The sequence below is a fragment of the Triticum aestivum genome, chromosome 6B (assembly GCF_018294505.1).
Source record: "Triticum aestivum cultivar Chinese Spring chromosome 6B, IWGSC CS RefSeq v2.1, whole genome shotgun sequence".
Taxonomy (NCBI): Eukaryota; Viridiplantae; Streptophyta; class Magnoliopsida; order Poales; family Poaceae; genus Triticum; species Triticum aestivum.
The window spans coordinates 146280055-146300388 of NC_057810.1; the positions used below are offsets into that span (position 1 = coordinate 146280055).

Below are 20334 nucleotides of genomic sequence, written 5' to 3' on the forward strand. Positions count from 1 at the left end.
CAAAACGCACCATATGGCAGTCCATATTACATCTTCTGTTTTAGACCGTCAAAATTTGGACCATCTATTGAAGATGCTCTTACAAATGTTCAACAACTTATTTACTACATTTAGGGCATGTACAATGGTTCTATCTTAAGGGTGCCACGTAGGATAAATGATGAGGTGGAGGAGAGAGAAATCATAAGAGAAGGTTTGTCTTCTCTTATTTAAGAGAAGACAAGAGATATCTCTTAGCACAATTTGTCTCACCATGTTTTTAGGAACAACTAATTATTGAAGATAAGGCTAAGAGATGACCCATTATAAACATGTTTTTTTGTCATCTCTAATTTACATGCAAAACTTAAGATAAGACTATCTTATCAACCATTGTACATGCCCTTAGCAACAGCAGAGTAAACGGCACCATTGTTACAACCGTAAATGCAAGCATAATTTTGGAAAACAAGGGCAACTACAAATTCTGAATAATTTTTTATAAGAAACAGTTGAAAACAGGACACAGCGGATGCAGGAAACGAGGCATACGACTGTCACTTCAAATACTGGTCCAAAAATGGACACTTCAAGCACTATCAAAAGACATAATTTGTTATAAGAAATATTTTAACCGACTCAACACTGAATCAATGATGACAACAAGTGTTTTAACGTCTGACACTTAAAATACTGATCCAAAAAATGGAAAATTCAAACACAATCAAAAGATACCTAAAGCAAGTAGGCGGTAGAAAAAGAAAGCGTATAAACGGGATCAAACGGGCACGGCCTCTTCACTCCTCGTCCGCTTCGGCGACCTGGAGCCAGACCACAAACGGCCTGGCATTCTTCACAACCTGGGAGACCTTGCCGGCAGCAACAGCTTCAACGTACCACTGGACAATGGCTTCTTCCTCGAGGACGTCGCCGTCATACAGGCATTTCAGGACCACCGGCACCTCCTTCAGGGCCTCGGCGCTGCACTTGCCGCAGAACGCCTCGATGGCCTGGAGCAGCAGCATCTGGGCCCCTTCATCAGGCACGGCAGCAGCAAGGTAGTCATTGTTCTTCTTGACATCCTTTGCAAACCCCTTGCCCGCACCATGGAAGAGCGCCTCAAAGAGGGCGTGCATCGCGTCCTTGGCGGGGAGGGTTGAGGAGGACAGCACGGCCTTGATCTGAGCAGGAGTGGCGGCATTGCCCAAGCTGGCCTTGATCTCCTCGACCAGTTCATCATATGGAGTCATTTTGGCCTGTTTCTTCCTCTTCTTATTCTCTGCCTTTTCGGTGGCAAGCATGACCATCTCGGCAGTCGCCGCACTCAGCTGCTCCTCCATGTGCTTTCTCGCAGCCTCTGCTGACGTGTCAGTCTGCCACTCCACGTCATCATCGTCGTCGTCGTCGTCTGCAGCAGCCGCAAAGTGAGCACCTTGACTGTAAGTTGGCGAGATTGCATGTTCTTCATCAGAACCATCAGTGGTAGCATTTTTCTTTGCAGCAACACGTTTTGCAGTGCTGTCCTTGGATGCAGCACCTTTCTTCTTCCCATCCTTCTTGAGTTTCTTCATCTCCTCATCAGCAGGCTGACCTTCCTTGAGTCGCTCCTTCTCAGCCCTTCGCATAGCTTTCTTGTCCTTGTCCTTGTCCACTCCTATATGAGTTAATTATATTAGCTACTCAAAGGTGCAAACAAAGGGTGGTAATTCAGTTACTACATCTTTTGTGAACTAATTACTATTGGCTACTCAACTAATGCATGAGTTGTATGTGGAAAATTAAGGAAATATGCCCTAGAGGCAATAATAAAGTTATTATTTATTTCCTCATATCATGATAAATGTTTATTATTCATGCTAGAATTGTATTAACCGGAAACATGATACATGTGTGAATACATAGACAAACATATAGTCACTAGTATGCCTCTACTTGACTAGCTCATTAATCAAAGATGGTTATGTTTCCTAACCATTGACATGTGTTGTCATTTGATTAATGGGATCACATCATTAGGAGAATGAGGTGATTGACATGACCCATCCCGTTAGCTTAACACTTGATCGTTTAGTATTCTGCTATTGCTTCCTTCATGACTTATACATGTTCCTGTAACTATGAGAATTGTGTAACTCCCGTTTACCGGAGGAACACTTTGGGTACTACCAAACGTCACAACGTAACTGGGTGATTATAAAGGAGTACTACAGGTGTCTCCGAAGGTACATGTTGAGTTAGCATAATTCGAGATTAGGTTTTGTCACTCCGATTGTCGGAGAGGTATCTCTGGGCCCTCTCGGCAATGCTCATCACCTAAGCCTTGCAAGCATGTAACTAATGAGTTAGTTATAAGATGAAGTATTACAGAACGAGTAAAGATACTTGTCGATAATGAGATTGAACTAGGTATTGGATACCGACGATCGAATCTCGGACAAGTAACATACCGATGACAAAGGGAACAACGTATGTTGTTATGCGGTTTGACCGATAAAGATCTTCGTAGAATATGTAGGAACCAATATGGGCATCCAGGTCCCGCTATTGGTTATTGACTAGAGATGTGTCTCAGTCATGTCTACATCGTTCTCGAACCGTAGGGTCCGCACGCTTAAGGTTTCGATGACATTTATATTATGAGTTTATGTATTTTTGATGTACCGAAGGTTGTTCGGAGTCCCGGATATGATTACGGACATGCGAGGAGTCTCGAAATGGTCGAGACATAAAGATTGATATATTGGACGGATATATTTGGACACCGGAAAGGTTCCGGAGAAGTTTGGAGCCCCGGAAGGTTACCGGAACCCCCCGGGAGGTATATGGGCCTTATTGGGCCCATGTAGGAGGAAGAGAGAAGGAGCAAGGGAAGGGGGCGCGCCCCCCCAAGCCCAATCCGAATTGGGCTTGGGGGGTCGGCCCCCCCTTTCCTTTCTCCTTCCCCCTCTTCCTATTACTACTACTAGTACTACTTCCTAATACTAGTACTCTTTCCTTTCCCCTCCAAATAAGATAAGGAAAAGAGAGGGAAACCTACTTGGAGTAGGTTTCCCCCTCCTCATGGCGCGCCCCTAGGGTCGGCCACCTCCTCCCTCCCTCCTTTATATACGGGGGTAGGGGGGCACCCTAGGACACACAAGTTGATCATTGATCGTTCCTTAGCCGTGTGCGGTGCCCCCCTACACGATATTACACCTCGGTCATATTGTAGCGGTGCTTAGGCGAAGCCCTGCAACAGGAGAACATCAAGATCGTCACCACGCCGTCGTGCTGACGAAACTCCCCCTCGGCGCCTCTGCTGGATCGGAGATCGAGGGTGCGTCATCGAGCTGTACGCGTGTCAAGAACTCGGAGGTGCCGGAGTAACGGTACTTGGATCGGTTGAACCGGAGGACGTACGACTACTTCCTCTACGTTGCGTCAACGCTTCCGCTTCGGTCTACGAGGGTACGTAGACAACACTCTCCCCTCGTTGCTATATCATCACCATGATCTTGCGTGTGCGTAGGAAATTTTTTGAAATTACTACGTTCCCCAACAGTGGCATCCGAGCCTAGGTTTTATGTGTTGATGTTATATGCATGAGTAGAACACAAGTAAGTTGTGGACGATATAAGTCATACTGCCTACCAGCATGTCATACTTTGGTTCAGCGGTATTGTGAGATGAAGCGGTCCGGACCGACATTACGCGTACACTTACGCGAGACTGGTTTCACCGTTATGAGCACTCGTGCTTAAAGGTAGCTGGCGGGTGTCTGTCTCTCTCACTCTAGTTGAACCGAGTGTGGCTACGCCCGGTCCTTGTGAAGGTTAAAACGGAGTCTATTTGACAAACTATCGTTGTGGTTTTGATGCGTAGGTGAGATTGGTTCTTGCTTAAGCCCGTAGCAACCACGTAAAATGTGCAACAACAAAGTAGAGGACGTCTAACTTGTTTTTGCAGGGCATGTTGTGATGTGATATGGCCAAGACATGATGCTATATTTTATTGTATGAGATGATCATGTTTTGTAACCGAAGTTATCGGCAACTGGCAGGAGCCATATGGTTGTCGCTTTATTGTATGAAATGCAAACGCCCTGTAATTGCTTTACTTTATCACTAAGCGGTAGCGATAGTCGTAGAAGCAATAGATGGCGTAACGACAACGATGCTACGATGGAGATCAAGGTGTCACGCCGGTGACGATGGTGATCACGACGGTGCTTCGAAGATGGAGATCACAAGCACAAGATGATGATGGCCATATCATATCACTTATATTGATTGCATGTGATGTTTATCCTTTATGCATCTTATCTTGCTTTGATTGACGGTAGCATTTTAAGATGATCTCTCACTAATTATCAAGAAGTGTTCTCCCTGAGTATGCACCGTTGCAAAAGTTCTTCGTGCTGAGACACCACGTGATGATCGGGTGTGATAGGCTCTACGTTCAAATACAACGGGTGCAAAACAGTTGCACACGCGGAATACTCAGGTTATACTTGACGAGCCTAGCATATACAGATATGGCCTCGGAACACGGGGACCGAAAGGTCGAGCGTGAATCATATAGTAGATATGATCAACATAGAGATGTTCACCATTGAAACTACTCCATCTCACGTGATGATCGGACATGGTTTAGTTGATTTGGATCACGTAATCACTTAGATGACTAGAGAGATGTCTGTCTAAGTGGGAGTTCTTTAGTAATATGATTAATTGAACTTAAATTTATCATGAACTTAGTACGTGATAGTATTTTTCTTGTCTATGTTTGTTTGTAGATAAATGGCTCGTGCTATTGTTCCGTTAAATTTTAATGCGTTCCTTGAGAAAGCAAAGTTGAAAGATGATGGTAGCAATTACACGGACTGGGTCCGTAACCTGAGGATTATCCTCATTGCTGCACAGAAGAGTTACGTCCTAGAAGCACCGCTGGGTGCCAGGCCTGCTGCTGATGCAACTGACGACGTTAAGAACGTCTGGCAGAGCAAAGCTGATGACTACTCTATAGTTCAGTGTGCCATGCTTTACGGCTTAGAACCGGGTCTTCAACGACGTTTTGAACGTCATGGAGCATATGAGATGTTCCAAGAGTTGAAGTTAATATTTCAAGCAAATGCCCGGATTGAGAGATATGAAGTCTCCAGTAAGTTCTACAGCTGCAAGATGGAGGAGAACAGTTCTGTCAGTGAGCATATACTCAAAATGTCTGGGTATAATAATCACTTGATTCAACTGGGAGTTAATCTTCCGGATGATAGCGTCATTGACAGAATTCTCCAATCACTGCCACCGAGCTACAAGAGCTTTGTGATGAACTATAATATGCAAGGGATGAACAAGACTATTCCCGAGCTCTTCGCGATGCTGAAAGCCGCGGAGGTAGAAATCAAAAAGGAGCATCAAGTGTTGATGGTCAACAAGACCACTGGTTTCAAGAAAAGGGGCAAAGGGAAGAAGAAGGGGAACTTCAAAAGGAACGGCAAACAAGTTGCTGCTCAAGTGAAGAAACCCAAGTCTGGACCTAAGCCTGAAACTGAGTGCTTCTACTGCAAGCAGACTGGACACTGGAAGCGAAACTGCCCCAAGTATTTGGCGGATAAGAAGGATGGCAAAGTGAACGAAGGTATATGTGATATACATGTTATTGATGTGTACCTTACTAATGCTCGCAGTAGCACCTGGGTATTTGATACTGGTTCTGTTGCTAACATTTGCAACTCGAAACAGGGACTACGGATTAAGCGAAGATTAGCTAAGGACGAGGTGACGATGCGCGTGGGAAATGGTTCCAAAGTCGATGTGATCGCGGTCGGCACGCTACCTCTACATCTACCATCGGGATTAGTTTTAGACCTGAATAATTGTTATTTGGTGCCTGCGTTGAGCATGAACATTATATCTGGATCTTGTTTGATGCGAGACGGTTATTCATTTAAATCAGAGAATAATGGTTGTTCTATTTATATGAGTAATATCTTTTATGGTCATGCACCCTTGAAGAGTGGTCTATTTTTATTAAATCTCGATAGTAGTGATACACATATTCATAATGTTGAAGCCAAAAGATGCAGAGTTTATAATGATAGTGCAACATATTTGTGGCACTGCCGTTTAGGTCATATCGGTGTAAAACGCATGAAGAAACTCCATACTGATGGACTTCTGGAATCACTTGATTATGAATCACTTGGTACTTGCGAACCGTGCCTCATGGGCAAGATGACCAAAACACCGTTCTCCGGATCTATGGAGAGAGCAACAGATTTGTTGGAAATCATACATACAGATGTATGTGGTCCGATGAATGTTGAGGCTCGTGGCGGATATCGTTATTTCCTCACCTTCACAGATGATTTGAGCAGATATGGGTATATCTACTTGATGAAGCACAAGTCTGAAACATTTGAAAAGTTCAAAGAATTTCAGAGTGAAGTAGAAAATCATCGTAACAAGAAAATAAAGTTTCTACGATCTGATCGTGGAGGAGAATATTTGAGTTACGAGTTTGGTTTACATTTGAAACAATGTGGAATAGTTTCGCAACTCACGCCACCTGGAACACCACAGCGAAATGGTGTGTCCGAACGTCGTAATCGTACTTTACTTGATATGGTGCGATCTATGATGTCTCTTACCGATTTACCGCTATCGTTTTGGGGTTATGCTTTAGAGACGGCCGCATTCACGTTAAATAGGGCACCATCAAAATCCGTTGAGACGACGCCTTATGAACTGTGGTTTGGCAAGAAACCAAAGTTGTCGTTTCTCAAAGTTTGGGGCTGCGATGCTTATGTGAAGAAACTTCAACCAGATAAGCTCGAACCCAAATCGGAGAAATGTGTCTTCATAGGATACCCAAAGGAGACAATTGGGTACACCTTCTATCACAGATCTAAAGGCAAGATTTTCGTTGCTAAAATAGGATCCTTTCTAGAGAAGGAGTTTCTCTCGAAAGAAGTGAGTGGGAGGAAAGTAGAACTTGATGAGATAACTGTATCTACTCCCTTATTGGAAAGTAGTTCATCACAAGAACCGGTTCCTGTGACAACTACACCAATTAGTGAGGAAGCTAATGATATTGATCATGAAACTTCAGATCAAGTTTCTACTGAACCTCGTAGGTCTACCAGAGTAAGATCCGCACCAGAGTGGTACGGAAATCCTATTCTGGAAGTCATGTTACTAGACCATGATGAACCTACGAACTATGAGGAAGTGATGATGAGCCCAGATTCCGCAAAATGGCTAGAGGCCATGAAATCTGAGATAGGATTCATGTATGAAAACAAAGTATGGACTTTGGTTGACTTGCCCGATGATCGGCAAGCCATTGAGAATAAATGGATCTTTAAGAAGAAGACTGACGCTGATGGTAATGTTACTGTCTACAAAGCTCGACTTGTTGCAAAAGATTTTCGACAAGTTCAAGGGGTTGACTATGATGAGACTTTCTCACCCGTAGCGATGCTTAAGTCTGTCCGAATCATGTTGGCTATTGCTGCATTTCATGATTATGAAATTTGGCAAATGGATGTCAAGACTGCATTCTTGAATGGATTTCTAGAAGAAGAGTTGTATATGATGCAACCTGAAGGTTTTGTTGATCCAAAAGGTGCTGACAAAGTGTGCAAGCTCCAACGTTCCATTTATGGACTGGTGCAAGCATCTCGGAGTTGGAATAAACGTTTTGATAGTGTGATCAAAGCATATGGCTTTATACAGACTTTTGGAGAAGCCTGTATTTACAAGAAAGTGAGTGGGAGCTCTGTAGCATTTCTAGTTTTATATGTTGATGACATATTATTAATTGGAAATGATATAGAATTTCTGGATAGCATAAAGGGATACTTGAATAAAAGTTTTTCTATGAAAGACCTCGGTGAAGCTGCTTACATATTGGGCATCAAGATCTATAGAGATAGATCAAGACGCTTAATAGGACTTTCACAAAGTACATACCTTGACAAAATTTTGAAAAAGTTCAAAATGGATCAGGCAAAGAAAGGATTCTTGCCTGTGCTACAAGGTGTGAAGTTGAGTCAAACTCAATGCCCGACCACAGCAGAAGATAGAGAGAAAATGAAAGATGTTCCCTATGCTTCAGCCATAGGCTCTATCATGTATGCAATGCTGTGTACCAGACCTGACGTATGCTTAGCAATAAGCTTGGCAGGTAGGTACCAAAGTAATCCAGGAGTGGATCACTGGACAGCGGTCAAGAACATCCTGAAATACCTGAAAAGGACTAAGGATATGTTTCTCGTATATGGAGGTGACAAAGAGCTAGTCGTAAATGGTTACGTCGATGCAAGCTTTGACACTGATCCGGACGATTCTAAATCGCAGACCGGATACGTGTTTTTATTAAATGGTGGAGCTGTAAGTTGGTGCAGTTCTAAACAAAGCGTCGTGGCAGGATCTACATGTGAAGCGGAGTACATAGCTGCTTCTGAAGCAGCAAATGAAGGAGTCTGGATGAAGGAGTTCATTTCCGATCTAGGTGTCATACCTAGTGCATCGGGACCAATGAAGATCTTCTGTGACAATACTGGTGCAATTGCCTTGGCAAAGGAATCCAGATTTCACAAGAGGACCAAGCACATCAAGAGACGCTTCAATTCCATTCGGGACCAAGTCCAAGTGGGAGACATAGAGATTTGCAAGATACATACGGATCTGAATGTTGCAGACCCGTTAACTAAGCCTCTCTCACGAGCAAAACATGATCAGCACCAAGACTCCATGGGTGTTAGAATCATTACTATGTAATCTAGATTATTGACTCTAGTGCAAGTGGGAGACTAAAGGAAATATGCCCTAGAGGCAATAATAAAGTTATTATTTATTTCCTCATATCATGATAAATGTTTATTATTCATGCTAGAATTGTATTAACCGGAAACATGATACATGTGTGAATACATAGACAAACATATAGTCACTAGTATGCCTCTACTTGACTAGCTCATTAATCAAAGATGGTTATGTTTCCTAACCATTGACATGTGTTGTCATTTGATTAATGGGATCACATCATTAGGAGAATGAGGTGATTGACATGACCCATCCCGTTAGCTTAGCACTTGATCGTTTAGTATTCTGCTATTGCTTCCTTCATGACTTATACATGTTCCTGTAACTATGAGAATTGTGTAACTCCCGTTTACCGGAGGAACACTTTGGGTACTACCAAACGTCACAACGTAACTGGGTGATTATAAAGGAGTACTACAGGTGTCTCCGAAGGTACATGTTGAGTTAGCATAATTCGAGATTAGGTTTTGTCACTCCGATTGTCGGAGAGGTATCTCTGGGCCCTCTCGGCAATGCTCATCACCTAAGCCTTGCAAGCATGTAACTAATGAGTTAGTTATAAGATGAAGTATTACAGAACGAGTAAAGATACTTGTCGATAACGAGATTGAACTAGGTATTGGATACCGACGATCGAATCTCGGACAAGTAACATACCGATGACAAAGGGAACAACGTATGTTGTTATGCGGTTTGACCGATAAAGATCTTCGTAGAATATGTAGGAACCAATATGGGCATCCAGGTCCCGCTATTGGTTATTGACCAGAGATGTGTCTCAGTCATGTCTACATCGTTCTCGAATCGTAGGGTCCGCACGCTTAAGGTTTCGATGACATTTATATTATGAGTTTATGTATTTTGATGTACCGAAGGTTGTTCGGAGTCCCGGATATGATTACGGACATGACGAGGAGTCTCGAAATGGTCGAGACATAAAGATTGATATATTGGACGGATATATTTGGACACCGGAAAGGTTCCGGAGAAGTTTGGAGCCCCGGAAGGTTACCGGAACCCCCCGGGAGGTATATGGGCCTTATTGGGCCCATGTAGGAGGAAGAGAGAAGGAGCAAGGGAAGGGGGCGCGCCCCCCCAAGCCCAATCCGAATTGCGGAGGGCCCCCCCCCCTTTCCTTTCTCCTTCCCCCTCTTCCTATTACTACTACTAGTACTACTTCCTAATACTAGTACTCTTTCCTTCCCCCTCCAAATAAGATAAGGAAAAGAGAGGGAAACCTACTTGGAGTAGGTTTCCCCCTCCTCATGGCGCGCCCCCCTAGGGCCGGCCACCTCCTCCCTCCCTCCTTTATATACGGGGGTAGGGGGGCACCCTAGGACACACAAGTTGATCATTGATCGTTCCTTAGCCATGTGCGGTGCCCCCCTACACGATATTACACCTCGGTCATATTGTAGCGGTGCTTAGGCGAAGCCCTGCAACAGGAGAACATCAAGATCGTCACCATGCCGTCGTGCTGACGAAACTCCCCCTCGGCGCCTCTACTGGATCGGAGATCGAGGGTGCGTCATCGAGCTGTACGCGTGTCAAGAACTCGGAGGTGCCGGAGTAACGGTACTTGGATCGGTTGAACCGGAGGACGTACGACTACTTCCTCTACGTTGCGTCAACGCTTCCGCTTCGGTCTACGAGGGTACGTAGACAACACTCTCCCCTCGTTGCTATATCATCACCATGATCTTGCGTGTGCGTAGGAATTTTTTTGAAATTACTACGTTCCACAACAGAAAATCCATATGAAGCAGAGATTTTTTATATTTTTGCATATTAACAGACTATGAAGCAAAGGCCAAAAAAAATTTGTTTAGCAAATCAACTATCCATACAAAAGAATATGAGCAGACTTTTTCTCCTTCATTACTATGCTTTCGATGAAAGTTACGTATGATAGTGGGATTCGTGTGGGCTAATTAGCAGTAATATCTTCACCGTCGTTACCATGTTTTTCTATTATTTTTAGTAGTTGGCAGAACTAGGCATAGGAGTGGTGTGTGCAGACTAACCACGTGTCTCTTACCACGAATTTCATTTTTTTTTACCATTGATTTCCCACTGGTAGTAAATGGATGGAGGGGGTTACTATGTTTAGCGAGGCGTTTACGTTCAGGTGGGAGCGCTGGTTCGGCTGTACCATGGTGTGTGCGCTGTTTTATCGGCTCCTTGGGTGCGCGTTGTTAGACCGGAGCGCAGAATAGGAAATATGCGCTCAGGCTTAGTTTAGCAACCATATATATATATATATACATATATATATATATATGTATATATATATATATACATATACATGTATATATATATATACATATACATATATATATATATATATATATATATATATATATATATAATCCATCCTATCACCCGGTGGTAGGTTACCTCACATGTCTCATATACTACCATGTGGTATTATATATACTATTTTATTATTTTAAATATGTTCATATACTATATCTAAGATATTTCAAAGCAAGTTACATGAAAAAATTGCATACGAGCCCATAGTTTTTGTTATATTTGTAAAATACGTACATATTTATACGTAAAAATGAGCATACTCAAAAAATGGTATATACTACCTAAAAATTAGTATATATACTACCTAATCATTGTTATATACTACATACTACACGTACATACTCTCGATTCCGAGAGATACTACATACAACATACAAAACGAAAGTGATGGTAACTACCACTGCTTGTAGGAAACATTTGTATATATATACATATACATATATATATATACATACATATAATTATAATTTTGATCACGATGAACCAGATGCATAGGATAAAACTTCTGATAAAATTCCAATTTCAATCGGTTGTAGTTCCATGATACAATATCATCACATAGCCTATACCATGTCAATGCATTTTCCTTCAAAGATAAAGGGAAGACCTTCTTCTTGACAGCATACTCAGGCATACCTGCAAGCTTAAATAATCCACAAACTTCATCCATATAGATTAGGTGCATATCAGGATGTAATGTTCCATCTCCTGTATAAGGATTAGCTAGCAGTTTCACTATCATACCCGAAGGAATTTCAAAATAAATATTTTCAGTAGGTGCAGTAGGTTGAGGAGCAACTTTTTGCTCTTTCGGTCGAGGTGAAGATACCCCTAACAAGCTCTCAAAGGATTATTTTCTATAGTAACAAGTGATAGTAAATTTCAGCACAATATATAAATGTTTCCTTATCAAATTCCACTTACGAAAGACGCTTCACTCCCCGGCAACGACGCCAGAAAAGAGTCTTGATGACCCACAAGTATAGGGGATCTATCATAGTCCTTTCGATAAGTAAGAGTGTCGAACCCAACGAAGAGCAGAAGGAAATAACAAACAATTTTCACCAAGGTATTCTCTGGAGGCATTGAAGTTATCGGTAACAGATAGTTGTGTGATAAGATAATTCATAACGGGTAACAAGTAATAAAAGTAAACAAGGTGCAGCAAGGTGGCCCAATTCTTTTTGTAGCAAAGGACAAGCCTGGACGAACTCTTATATAAATCAAAGTGCTCTCGAGGACACATGAGAATTATTGTAAAGCTAGTTTTCATCATGCTCATATGATTCGCGTTTGTTAATTTGATAATTTGATATATGGGTGGACCGGTGCTTGGGTGCTTACCTACCTTGGACAAGCCTCCCACTTATGATTAACCCCTCTCACAAGCATCCGCAACTATGAAAAAAGAATTAAGGTAAACCTAACCATAGCATGAAACATATGGATCCAAATCAGCCCCTTACAAAGCAACGCATAAACTAGGGTTTAATCTTCTGTCACTCTAGCAACCCATCATCTACCTATTACTTCCCAGTGCCTCCCCCTAGTCCCAAATCATGACGAAATATCATGTAGTCGACGTTCACATAGCACCACTAGAGGAGGGACAACATACATCTCATCCAAATATTGAACGAATATCAAATTCACATGATTACTTATAACAAGACTTCTCCCATGTCCTCAGAAACAAACGTAACTACTCACAAAGCATATTCATGTTCATAATCAAATGAGTATTAATTATCATTAAGGATCTAAAAATATAATCTTCCGCTGGATAAACCAACTAGCATCAGCTACAAGGAGTAATCAACACTACTAGCAACCCACAGGTGCCAATCTGAGGTTTTGAGACAAAGATCGGATACAAGAGATGAATTAGGGTTTGAGAGGAGATGGTGCTGATGAAGATGTTGATGGATATTGACCCCCTCTCAATGAGAGGATCGATGGTGATGACGATGGCGATCATTTTCCCCTTCAGGAGGGATGTTTCCCCGACAGAACAGCTCCGCTGGAGCCCTAGATTGGTCCTGCCCAAGTTCCGCCTCGAGACGGCGGCGCTTCGTCCCGAACGCTTCTGTCCTATTTTTTTTTCCAGGGCAAAAGACACCATATAGCAGAAGATGGGCGTCGGGCTCCCGCCAGGGGGCCCACAAGATAGGGGGCGCGCCCAGGGGGTAGGGCACGCCCTCCACCGTTGTGGCTGGCTGGTGGCCCTCCTCTGGTGCTTTTTTTGCCTAATATTTTTTATTTATTCCAAAACTGATCTCCGTGAAGTTTCAGGACTTTTGGAGTTGTGCAGAATAGGTCTTTAATATTTGCTCATTTTCAAGTCCAGAATTCCAACCGTCTGCATTCTTCAGAGAAAAGGCATAAGTATTTGTGATATAATGTGTAATAACAGCCCATAATGCGATAAATATCAATATAAAAACATGATGCAAAATGGACGTATCAATGCTCTTAGGGGTATACCTGGCCATCCCTCGGGCTGGGCCTACCAAAGCACGACATGGAAAACCTAGGCCCCAGCCCGGCCCGACCGTCGGGCCTAAAAATCAGGCCCAAGCCCGGCCCATCACGCAAAAAGCCCGTCGGGCCTCGGGCCGGGCCTCTTTGTTAAATTGCAAATACGACGGGCATGGCCCGTCCATCGGGCTCAAAATCTAGGCCTAGGCCTGGTCCGTGGGCAAGGTCGGGTCGGGCCGTCCGGGCCGGGCTGCCCATGGCCAAGTATACCTAGGGGGATCCCTTACAGTCTATCTGTCAAAGTAATGATGAGGATACAACCCCACGGTGTCGGCTTTTATATAGCCCGACAACGGTAGAAAAAATGCAGTACAAAAGGGACGGTGACACGATATACTCCCTCCATTCTTAAATATAAGTCTTTTTAGGGATTTCAATATAGACTACATACGAACTAAATGAGTGAATCTACACTCTAAACTATGTCTATATACATCTGTATGTAGTTCATAGTAAAATCTCTAGAAAGATTTATATTTAGGAACGGAGGGAGTAGTAAGTAGGCGAGCGAATGTGAGCCATTGGATCTTCATAATTGCACTTGATCTAGTCCGTCTGTTAACTGAATCTAAGTCTGTCTTGACTGAACATGAGCGACAGCTTAACCACCAGCAGAATCCAGCGGGGACTAAGTATCACGTACCCTTTAGTTTTTTAGAACAACGTAGCATTAAGTTGCCACTTGTAATGGGCTATTAACATGGAATCGCATAACACAAAATCTAAAAGACCGGTTAGAAGTCTATTTATTATTTTGAAGTTTGTTATGCTTCAAGAATAAAGAGAAAATAATTAAGCATCACTCTAGTACCAAATTTTTAATCTGATTGAGGAGGTGTTCTGCTTGATTGGAATGCAAAGTCCTACTCAAAATATTGTGGCACAAAGTAAAACTTCCGAATAAGCTAAAACTGAAAACAAACCATATGGTATATTTACGTGCTATTCTATATCTTTTGTGCCATGTATTGTTGTTGCCATCTTCACCCCCCTATGCTCAAATCCTGGCTCCGCCCCTGTCGATGCGTGCGAGTGGCAGCTTACGCGCGAGGTGGTAGTGGAAGGTTGGGTGGCACCAAAAACAAGGGGACGATGGCTATTTTATTACTTGTGTGTCGGTCAGTCTGCCTTGTACTCGTCTTTCCTGCTCTACAGAGGACAAGGAGATGATGAATGTGAAACAAGGAGATTCACGGTGCTACAGTGTAGTATTTATTTATTTTGGTTATAACAAAAGATGTACTTCTTCCGTTCCATAATATAAGAGCTTTTTTAGAGTGTAGTCTTTAATGGTGAACATCTTTATGTTGATCATATCTACTATATGACTCATGTTCGATCTTTTGGTTGCCAGTGTTCCGAGACCATGTCTGTACATGCTAATGCTAGGCTCGTCAAGTTTGTCAAAAGCGGTCTTATATTATTGGATTGGATGGAGGGAATACTTCTCTTTCCTGCTCTCGGAACTAATACAGGTTACACAAGTGACATCACCACACAATACTTGTGGTCTACTTAGAGCATCTCCAATAGATGGTCCAAATGTAAAAATACCTAAGTTTTGAACCGTATGGTGCAAAAAACGCTGCTCCAACAGACGGTCCATATGTAAAAAAATTGGACTGCGGCCTTCCGGTGATGTAAAATTGAAAACTTTGTGATGCAAATTTACATCACGAGATGCAACTGGTCCAAAACCGCGGCCGCCCGCCAAACGCCCAACTGCCACTTCATTCCCTTCTGCCCGCCCGCCGCCGCAGCTCCCCGCTCGGCCGCCGCCCCGCCACAGCTCTCCGACGCCGGGCCACCGTAGATCCAGACCCCCACCGCTGATTCCACCCGCCTGGGTCGCCGCCTGCCGCCGCTCCGTCTGCCTCCTCTCCGGCCGCCTCCGCCTCCGGTCCGTCCGCCGCTTGCTCCCTGATGACGCTGAAGAAGACGCCGAAGGGCAAGTACGGTTTCTTCGGCGTGAGGGAGAAGCACTCCGGGAAGTTCGGAGTGGAGTTCTCTGACGCAGGGCGGCGTTGGTAGCTCGGCACGTATCCCACCGCCGATGATGCCGTGCGTGCCTACGACGTGGCGGTGTGGCATGCCGGACGGCCGAAGACGGACCTCAACTTCCCGCAGATCGAGTCCCAGGCAGTGGCGGAGTGGCTCGTGACGCAGGGCATCCGGATGGAGGAGATGCCGGCGAAGAAGGCAAAGAAGAGACTGGCGGTTGTCATCACTCCCGGCAAGAACGATGAGGCAGCGATGGCTCGGTTTGCGCGAGAGCATCCGCAGTACGTCCAGGCCGAGCTGGAGCACTACTAGAAGCGCGACATCGAGGCGAAAAAGAAGGGGGTATAGGAGGAGGACGAGGCTGGCCCCTCGACTGTGATCCCTATCGAGTTGTCGAATGAGGACTGGGGTGACTCCGAGGAGGAGGACGAGGGGTGCGATGACCCGACCAAGGACGAGTTCTGGAAGCAGTTCTGCAACTCGAACGACAAGGAGTAGTTTCATCTAGTAGTAGTAGTAGTTGAATTTGTGTATGAAACTATGTTGAATTTCATGTTTGAACTATGTTGAGATGAAGTAGTAGTTGGTCGTTTTAATCTTCATTTTGGATCATTTATTGGAGTTGCTTTTTTTTTACATCTCCAATTTGGATCATTTGTTGGAGTTGAGCATTTTTCGGAGCTCCAAAACGCACCATATGGCAGTCCATATTACATCTTCTGTTTTAGACCGTCAAAATTTGGACCATCTATTGAAGATGCTCTTACAAATGTTCAACAACTTATTTACTACATTTAGGGCATGTACAATGGTTCTATCTTAAGGGTGCCACGTAGGATAAATGATGAGGTGGAGGAGAGAGAAATCATAAGAGAAGGTTTGTCTTCTCTTAGAGAAGACAAGAGATATCTCTTAGCACAATTTGTCTCACCATGTTTTTAGGAACAACTAATTATTGAAGATAAGGCTAAGAGATGACCCATTATAAACATGTTTTTTTGTCATCTCTAATTTACATGCAAAACTTAAGATAAGACTATCTTATCAACCATTGTACATGCCCTTAGCAACAGCAGAGTAAACGGCACCATTGTTACAACCGTAAATGCAAGCATAATTTTGGAAAACAAGGAAAACTACAAATTCTGAATAATTTTTTATAAGAAACAGTTGAAAACAGGACACAGCGGATGCAGGAAACGAGGCATACGACTGTCACTTCAAATACTGGTCCAAAAATGGACACTTCAAGCACTATCAAAAGACATAATTTGTTATAAGAAATATTTTAACCGACTCAACACTGAATCAATGATGACAACAAGTGTTTTAACGTCTGACACTTAAAATACTGATCCAAAAAATGGAAAATTCAAACACAATCAAAAGATACCTAAAGCAAGTAGGCGGTAGAAAAAGAAAGCGTATAAACGGGATCAAACGGGCACGGCCTCTTCACTCCTCGTCCGCTTCGGCGACCTGGAGCCAGACCACAAACGGCCTGGCATTCTTCACAACCTGGGAGTCCTTGCCGGCAGCAACAGCTTCAACGTACCACTGGACAATGGCTTCTTCCTCGAGGACGTCGCCGTCATACAGGCATTTCAGGACCACCGGCACCTCCTTCAGGGCCTCGGCGCTGCACTTGCCGCAGAACGCCTCGATGGCCTGGAGCAGCAGCATCTGGGCCCCTTCATCAGGCACGGCAGCAGCAAGGTAGTCATTGTTCTTCTTGACGTCCTTTGCAAACCCCTTGCCCGCACCGTGGAAGAGCGCCTCAAAGAGGGCGTGCATCGCGTCCTTGGCGGGGAGGGTTGAGGAGGACAGCACAGCCTTGATCTGAGCAGGAGTGGCGGCATTGCCCAAGCTGGCCTTGATCTCCTCGACCAGTTCATCATATGGAGTCATTTTGGCCTGTTTCTTCCTCTTCTTCTTCTCTGCCTTTTCGGTGGCAAGCATGACCATCTCGGCAGTCGCCGCACTCAGCTGCTCCTCCATGCGCTTTCTCGCAGCCTCTGCTGACGTGTCAGTCTGCCACTCCACGTCATCATCGTCGTCGTCGTCGTCTGCAGCAGCCGCAAAGTGAGCACCTTGACTGTAAGTTGGCGAGATTGCATGTTCTTCATCAGAACCATCAGTGGTAGCATTTTTCTTTGCAGCAACACGTTTTGCAGTGCTGTCCTTGGATGCAGCACCTTTCTTCTTCCCATCCTTCTTGAGTTTCTTCATCTCCTCATCAGCAGCCTGACCTTCCTTGAGTCGCTCCTTCTCAGCCCTTCGCATAGCTTTCTTGTCCTTGCCTCCCTTCTTCTGCTCTGGTGGGTTCTTCACGATGAATGTAGCGAGCTTGTCCCTCATGTCAACATCCGAGATGAAGCCACAGGCAGCACATTTCAGAGACAGCGTCTGTTTCTCCGAGATGACAACCTCTGTTTCAGGGTTGCCACACTTATAGCACTGAACATACTTGTTGATGAAGTTCTCAAGAAGGCCAGCCAGCTTTGCAGTGTCATGGGCACCATTGACTATGGAAACTCCTGTCTTGTCATCAAATTTATACTGCGCCCCAAGCTTGCAGCTAAAGTACTTTGTTGTGTAGGAAGCTGGCCTGGCAAGTGCTTTCGCTATGTCAACCATGTTCACGATGTTTGTCTTGATGCCATTACCATGGCCTTCTATCTTGGTTAGCATTTTGGGCATCTTGTACCTGTAGAAGGCGTCATCCTTGTTCGAAGCGCCAATGTTCTGCAGCGCCATCTTGGCTCAAGCTTTCTGATCCTATCAGCCGTGTCCAAATTCAGAAGCAAGAGCCGCCTTTGAGCTGACCTTGAGCAGTGGCAAGTGAGGGAAGAGAAACTTATCCCTTTTTCTCGATGTACTAGAACACTCTCCCGGCAATCCAACTGATCCGAAGTAGAGCGAGTGCTGTCCAGACATGAAAGAAACTTGGACTTCCGAGCCCTCCACTTTGTCAGATTGTAGCAAAGAAATTCTGCAACCTGGATTTAAACAAGCCAAAGATCATGCATTAGCGATTCTTCATACAAGGCAAGATTGACAAAAAAATCAGCAGGAGGTGTATCATCATGCCAGAAAGGGAACAGAGGATTACAATATCAATCCATATGGCAATCAACATTCCAAATAGAACATGTGTGGACTGTATAAACAAAATCAGATAGTGCCTAGAAATTAACAATGGGCATGGTTCCGTGCAAACTAGAGACGCGACGCAGAAGCAAATCCAACACAGAACGGCCGCATGTTCATCAAAAGTGAATATAGCCTATTGGACTGAACAAAACTGCACCTTTCACTTCTGCTCTAGGTCCCTAAATGACCAGATAGGTCTAGTCTGCTACTAGTACTAGATATGATCTATGCGTGGACTGAACAATATTTATTTAATCTATGATCTCAAGCAATAAACCAAAACTAGCAGCACAGAATCAAATATACGCTACGAACGCTGAATCGCTTCCAGGGCTACAACCGTGGAGATCAAATTGTTCCTCATGAAAAACAAATAATACCTACGCCGGATCAGGTCCAGCTCAACAGACACAGTAGTCGACGATACTAAGATTTTTTTTCTCTCTATATATACGAGGACACCCAACGAAACCCTAGCTCATGCCCAGTCCACAGCAACAATCGCTAGATTTAATAACAAAACAAAAAAGGAAATACAGAACGAGGTTACTTACCTAGGGCTTCGGCGCCGGCTGGGGGAACTCGAGCAGGAGGCTGCAGGCGATGGCGGCGGGCGCTGTGAGGAGAGGATCCAAGGCGGGCGTGCGGCTTTTATTTATAGCGGTCGAGGGGCGGCCGGGTGGATTTCGTGATGGGTACGGTTTCTGACAGGAGAAAGAGTCCGACCGGTGCTAGAAACAGTTTTTTTTTTTAAGTTACCGGATAATTGCCCATGCTTTGTACTGGGAGCATAAACAAACTGTTTTTTTTTGCGGGGTATAAACAAACTGTTTTCAAATTACTAGCAAAAGGGTCCGTGTATTGCAACGAGAGAGAAAAAAAAGAATCATAATGATCACATTTTGTTGCATCACCGAGATACATTATCACTCTCAATTTCATGAAATCATGAACACTTTTTGAAATCGTGAACATTGTTTTAAACTCGTGCACATATTTGGAATTGTGAACATTTATTAAATTCATGAACACTTTTACAAATTCTCATTTTTTTCCTAAAAGCAAGAACATTTTTTGAATTGATGAATATTCTATAGTATTTGCAAACTTCAAAAAAGTTAAAACAATTTTCTTGAATTGGCTAACATTTCTAGAATGAAAATATTTTTTTGGAAACAGGTGGAACTTTTTTGAAATTCACGATTTTTTTATTTAATGAGCATTTTCTAAATGCAGGATCATTTTTGAATCAGCAAACATTTCATGAATGAATAAACTATTTTGTAAGTCACAAACAGTTTTTAAATTTTTAGGATATTTTTCCGTTCATGAACATTTTTTGAATTGGCAAAGTTTTGCTCAATTTCGTTAACGTTTTATAATACACATACATTTTTAAAAAAATCATGAATATTCTTTTTTTTCGATTTTTTTTCAAAATTTTGAAGATTTTTTGAATAAGTAACACATTTTTTTACAAAATTGCAAATATTTTTTTAATCCACAACATTTTATGATTTTCTAAACATTTTATCTC

The 20334-nt window shown here is 43.4% G+C and overlaps 2 protein-coding genes across 2 annotated transcripts; both read right to left on the minus strand.

Moving 5' to 3' along the window:
• Positions 1 to 527: 527 nt before the first annotated feature.
• LOC123138987 (eukaryotic translation initiation factor 5-like) lies at positions 528 to 13628 on the minus strand. Its single transcript, XM_044558821.1, has 2 exons — positions 13616 to 13628; positions 528 to 1633 (listed from the first exon to the last, which is right to left on the minus strand). The coding sequence occupies exons 1-2, from the start codon at positions 13626 to 13628 to the stop codon at positions 777 to 779; spliced, it is 870 nt and encodes a 289-aa protein (XP_044414756.1). The 3' UTR covers positions 528 to 776.
• A 3233-nt stretch (positions 13629 to 16861) lies between these two features.
• On the minus strand, positions 16862 to 19415 carry LOC123133799 (eukaryotic translation initiation factor 5). The gene is made up of 2 exons (XM_044553208.1): positions 19352 to 19415; positions 16862 to 18643 (listed from the first exon to the last, which is right to left on the minus strand). The coding sequence occupies exon 2, from the start codon at positions 18399 to 18401 to the stop codon at positions 17100 to 17102; it is 1302 nt and encodes a 433-aa protein (XP_044409143.1). The 5' UTR covers positions 18402 to 18643; positions 19352 to 19415; the 3' UTR covers positions 16862 to 17099.
• Between the last annotated feature and the right edge of the window lie 919 nt (positions 19416 to 20334).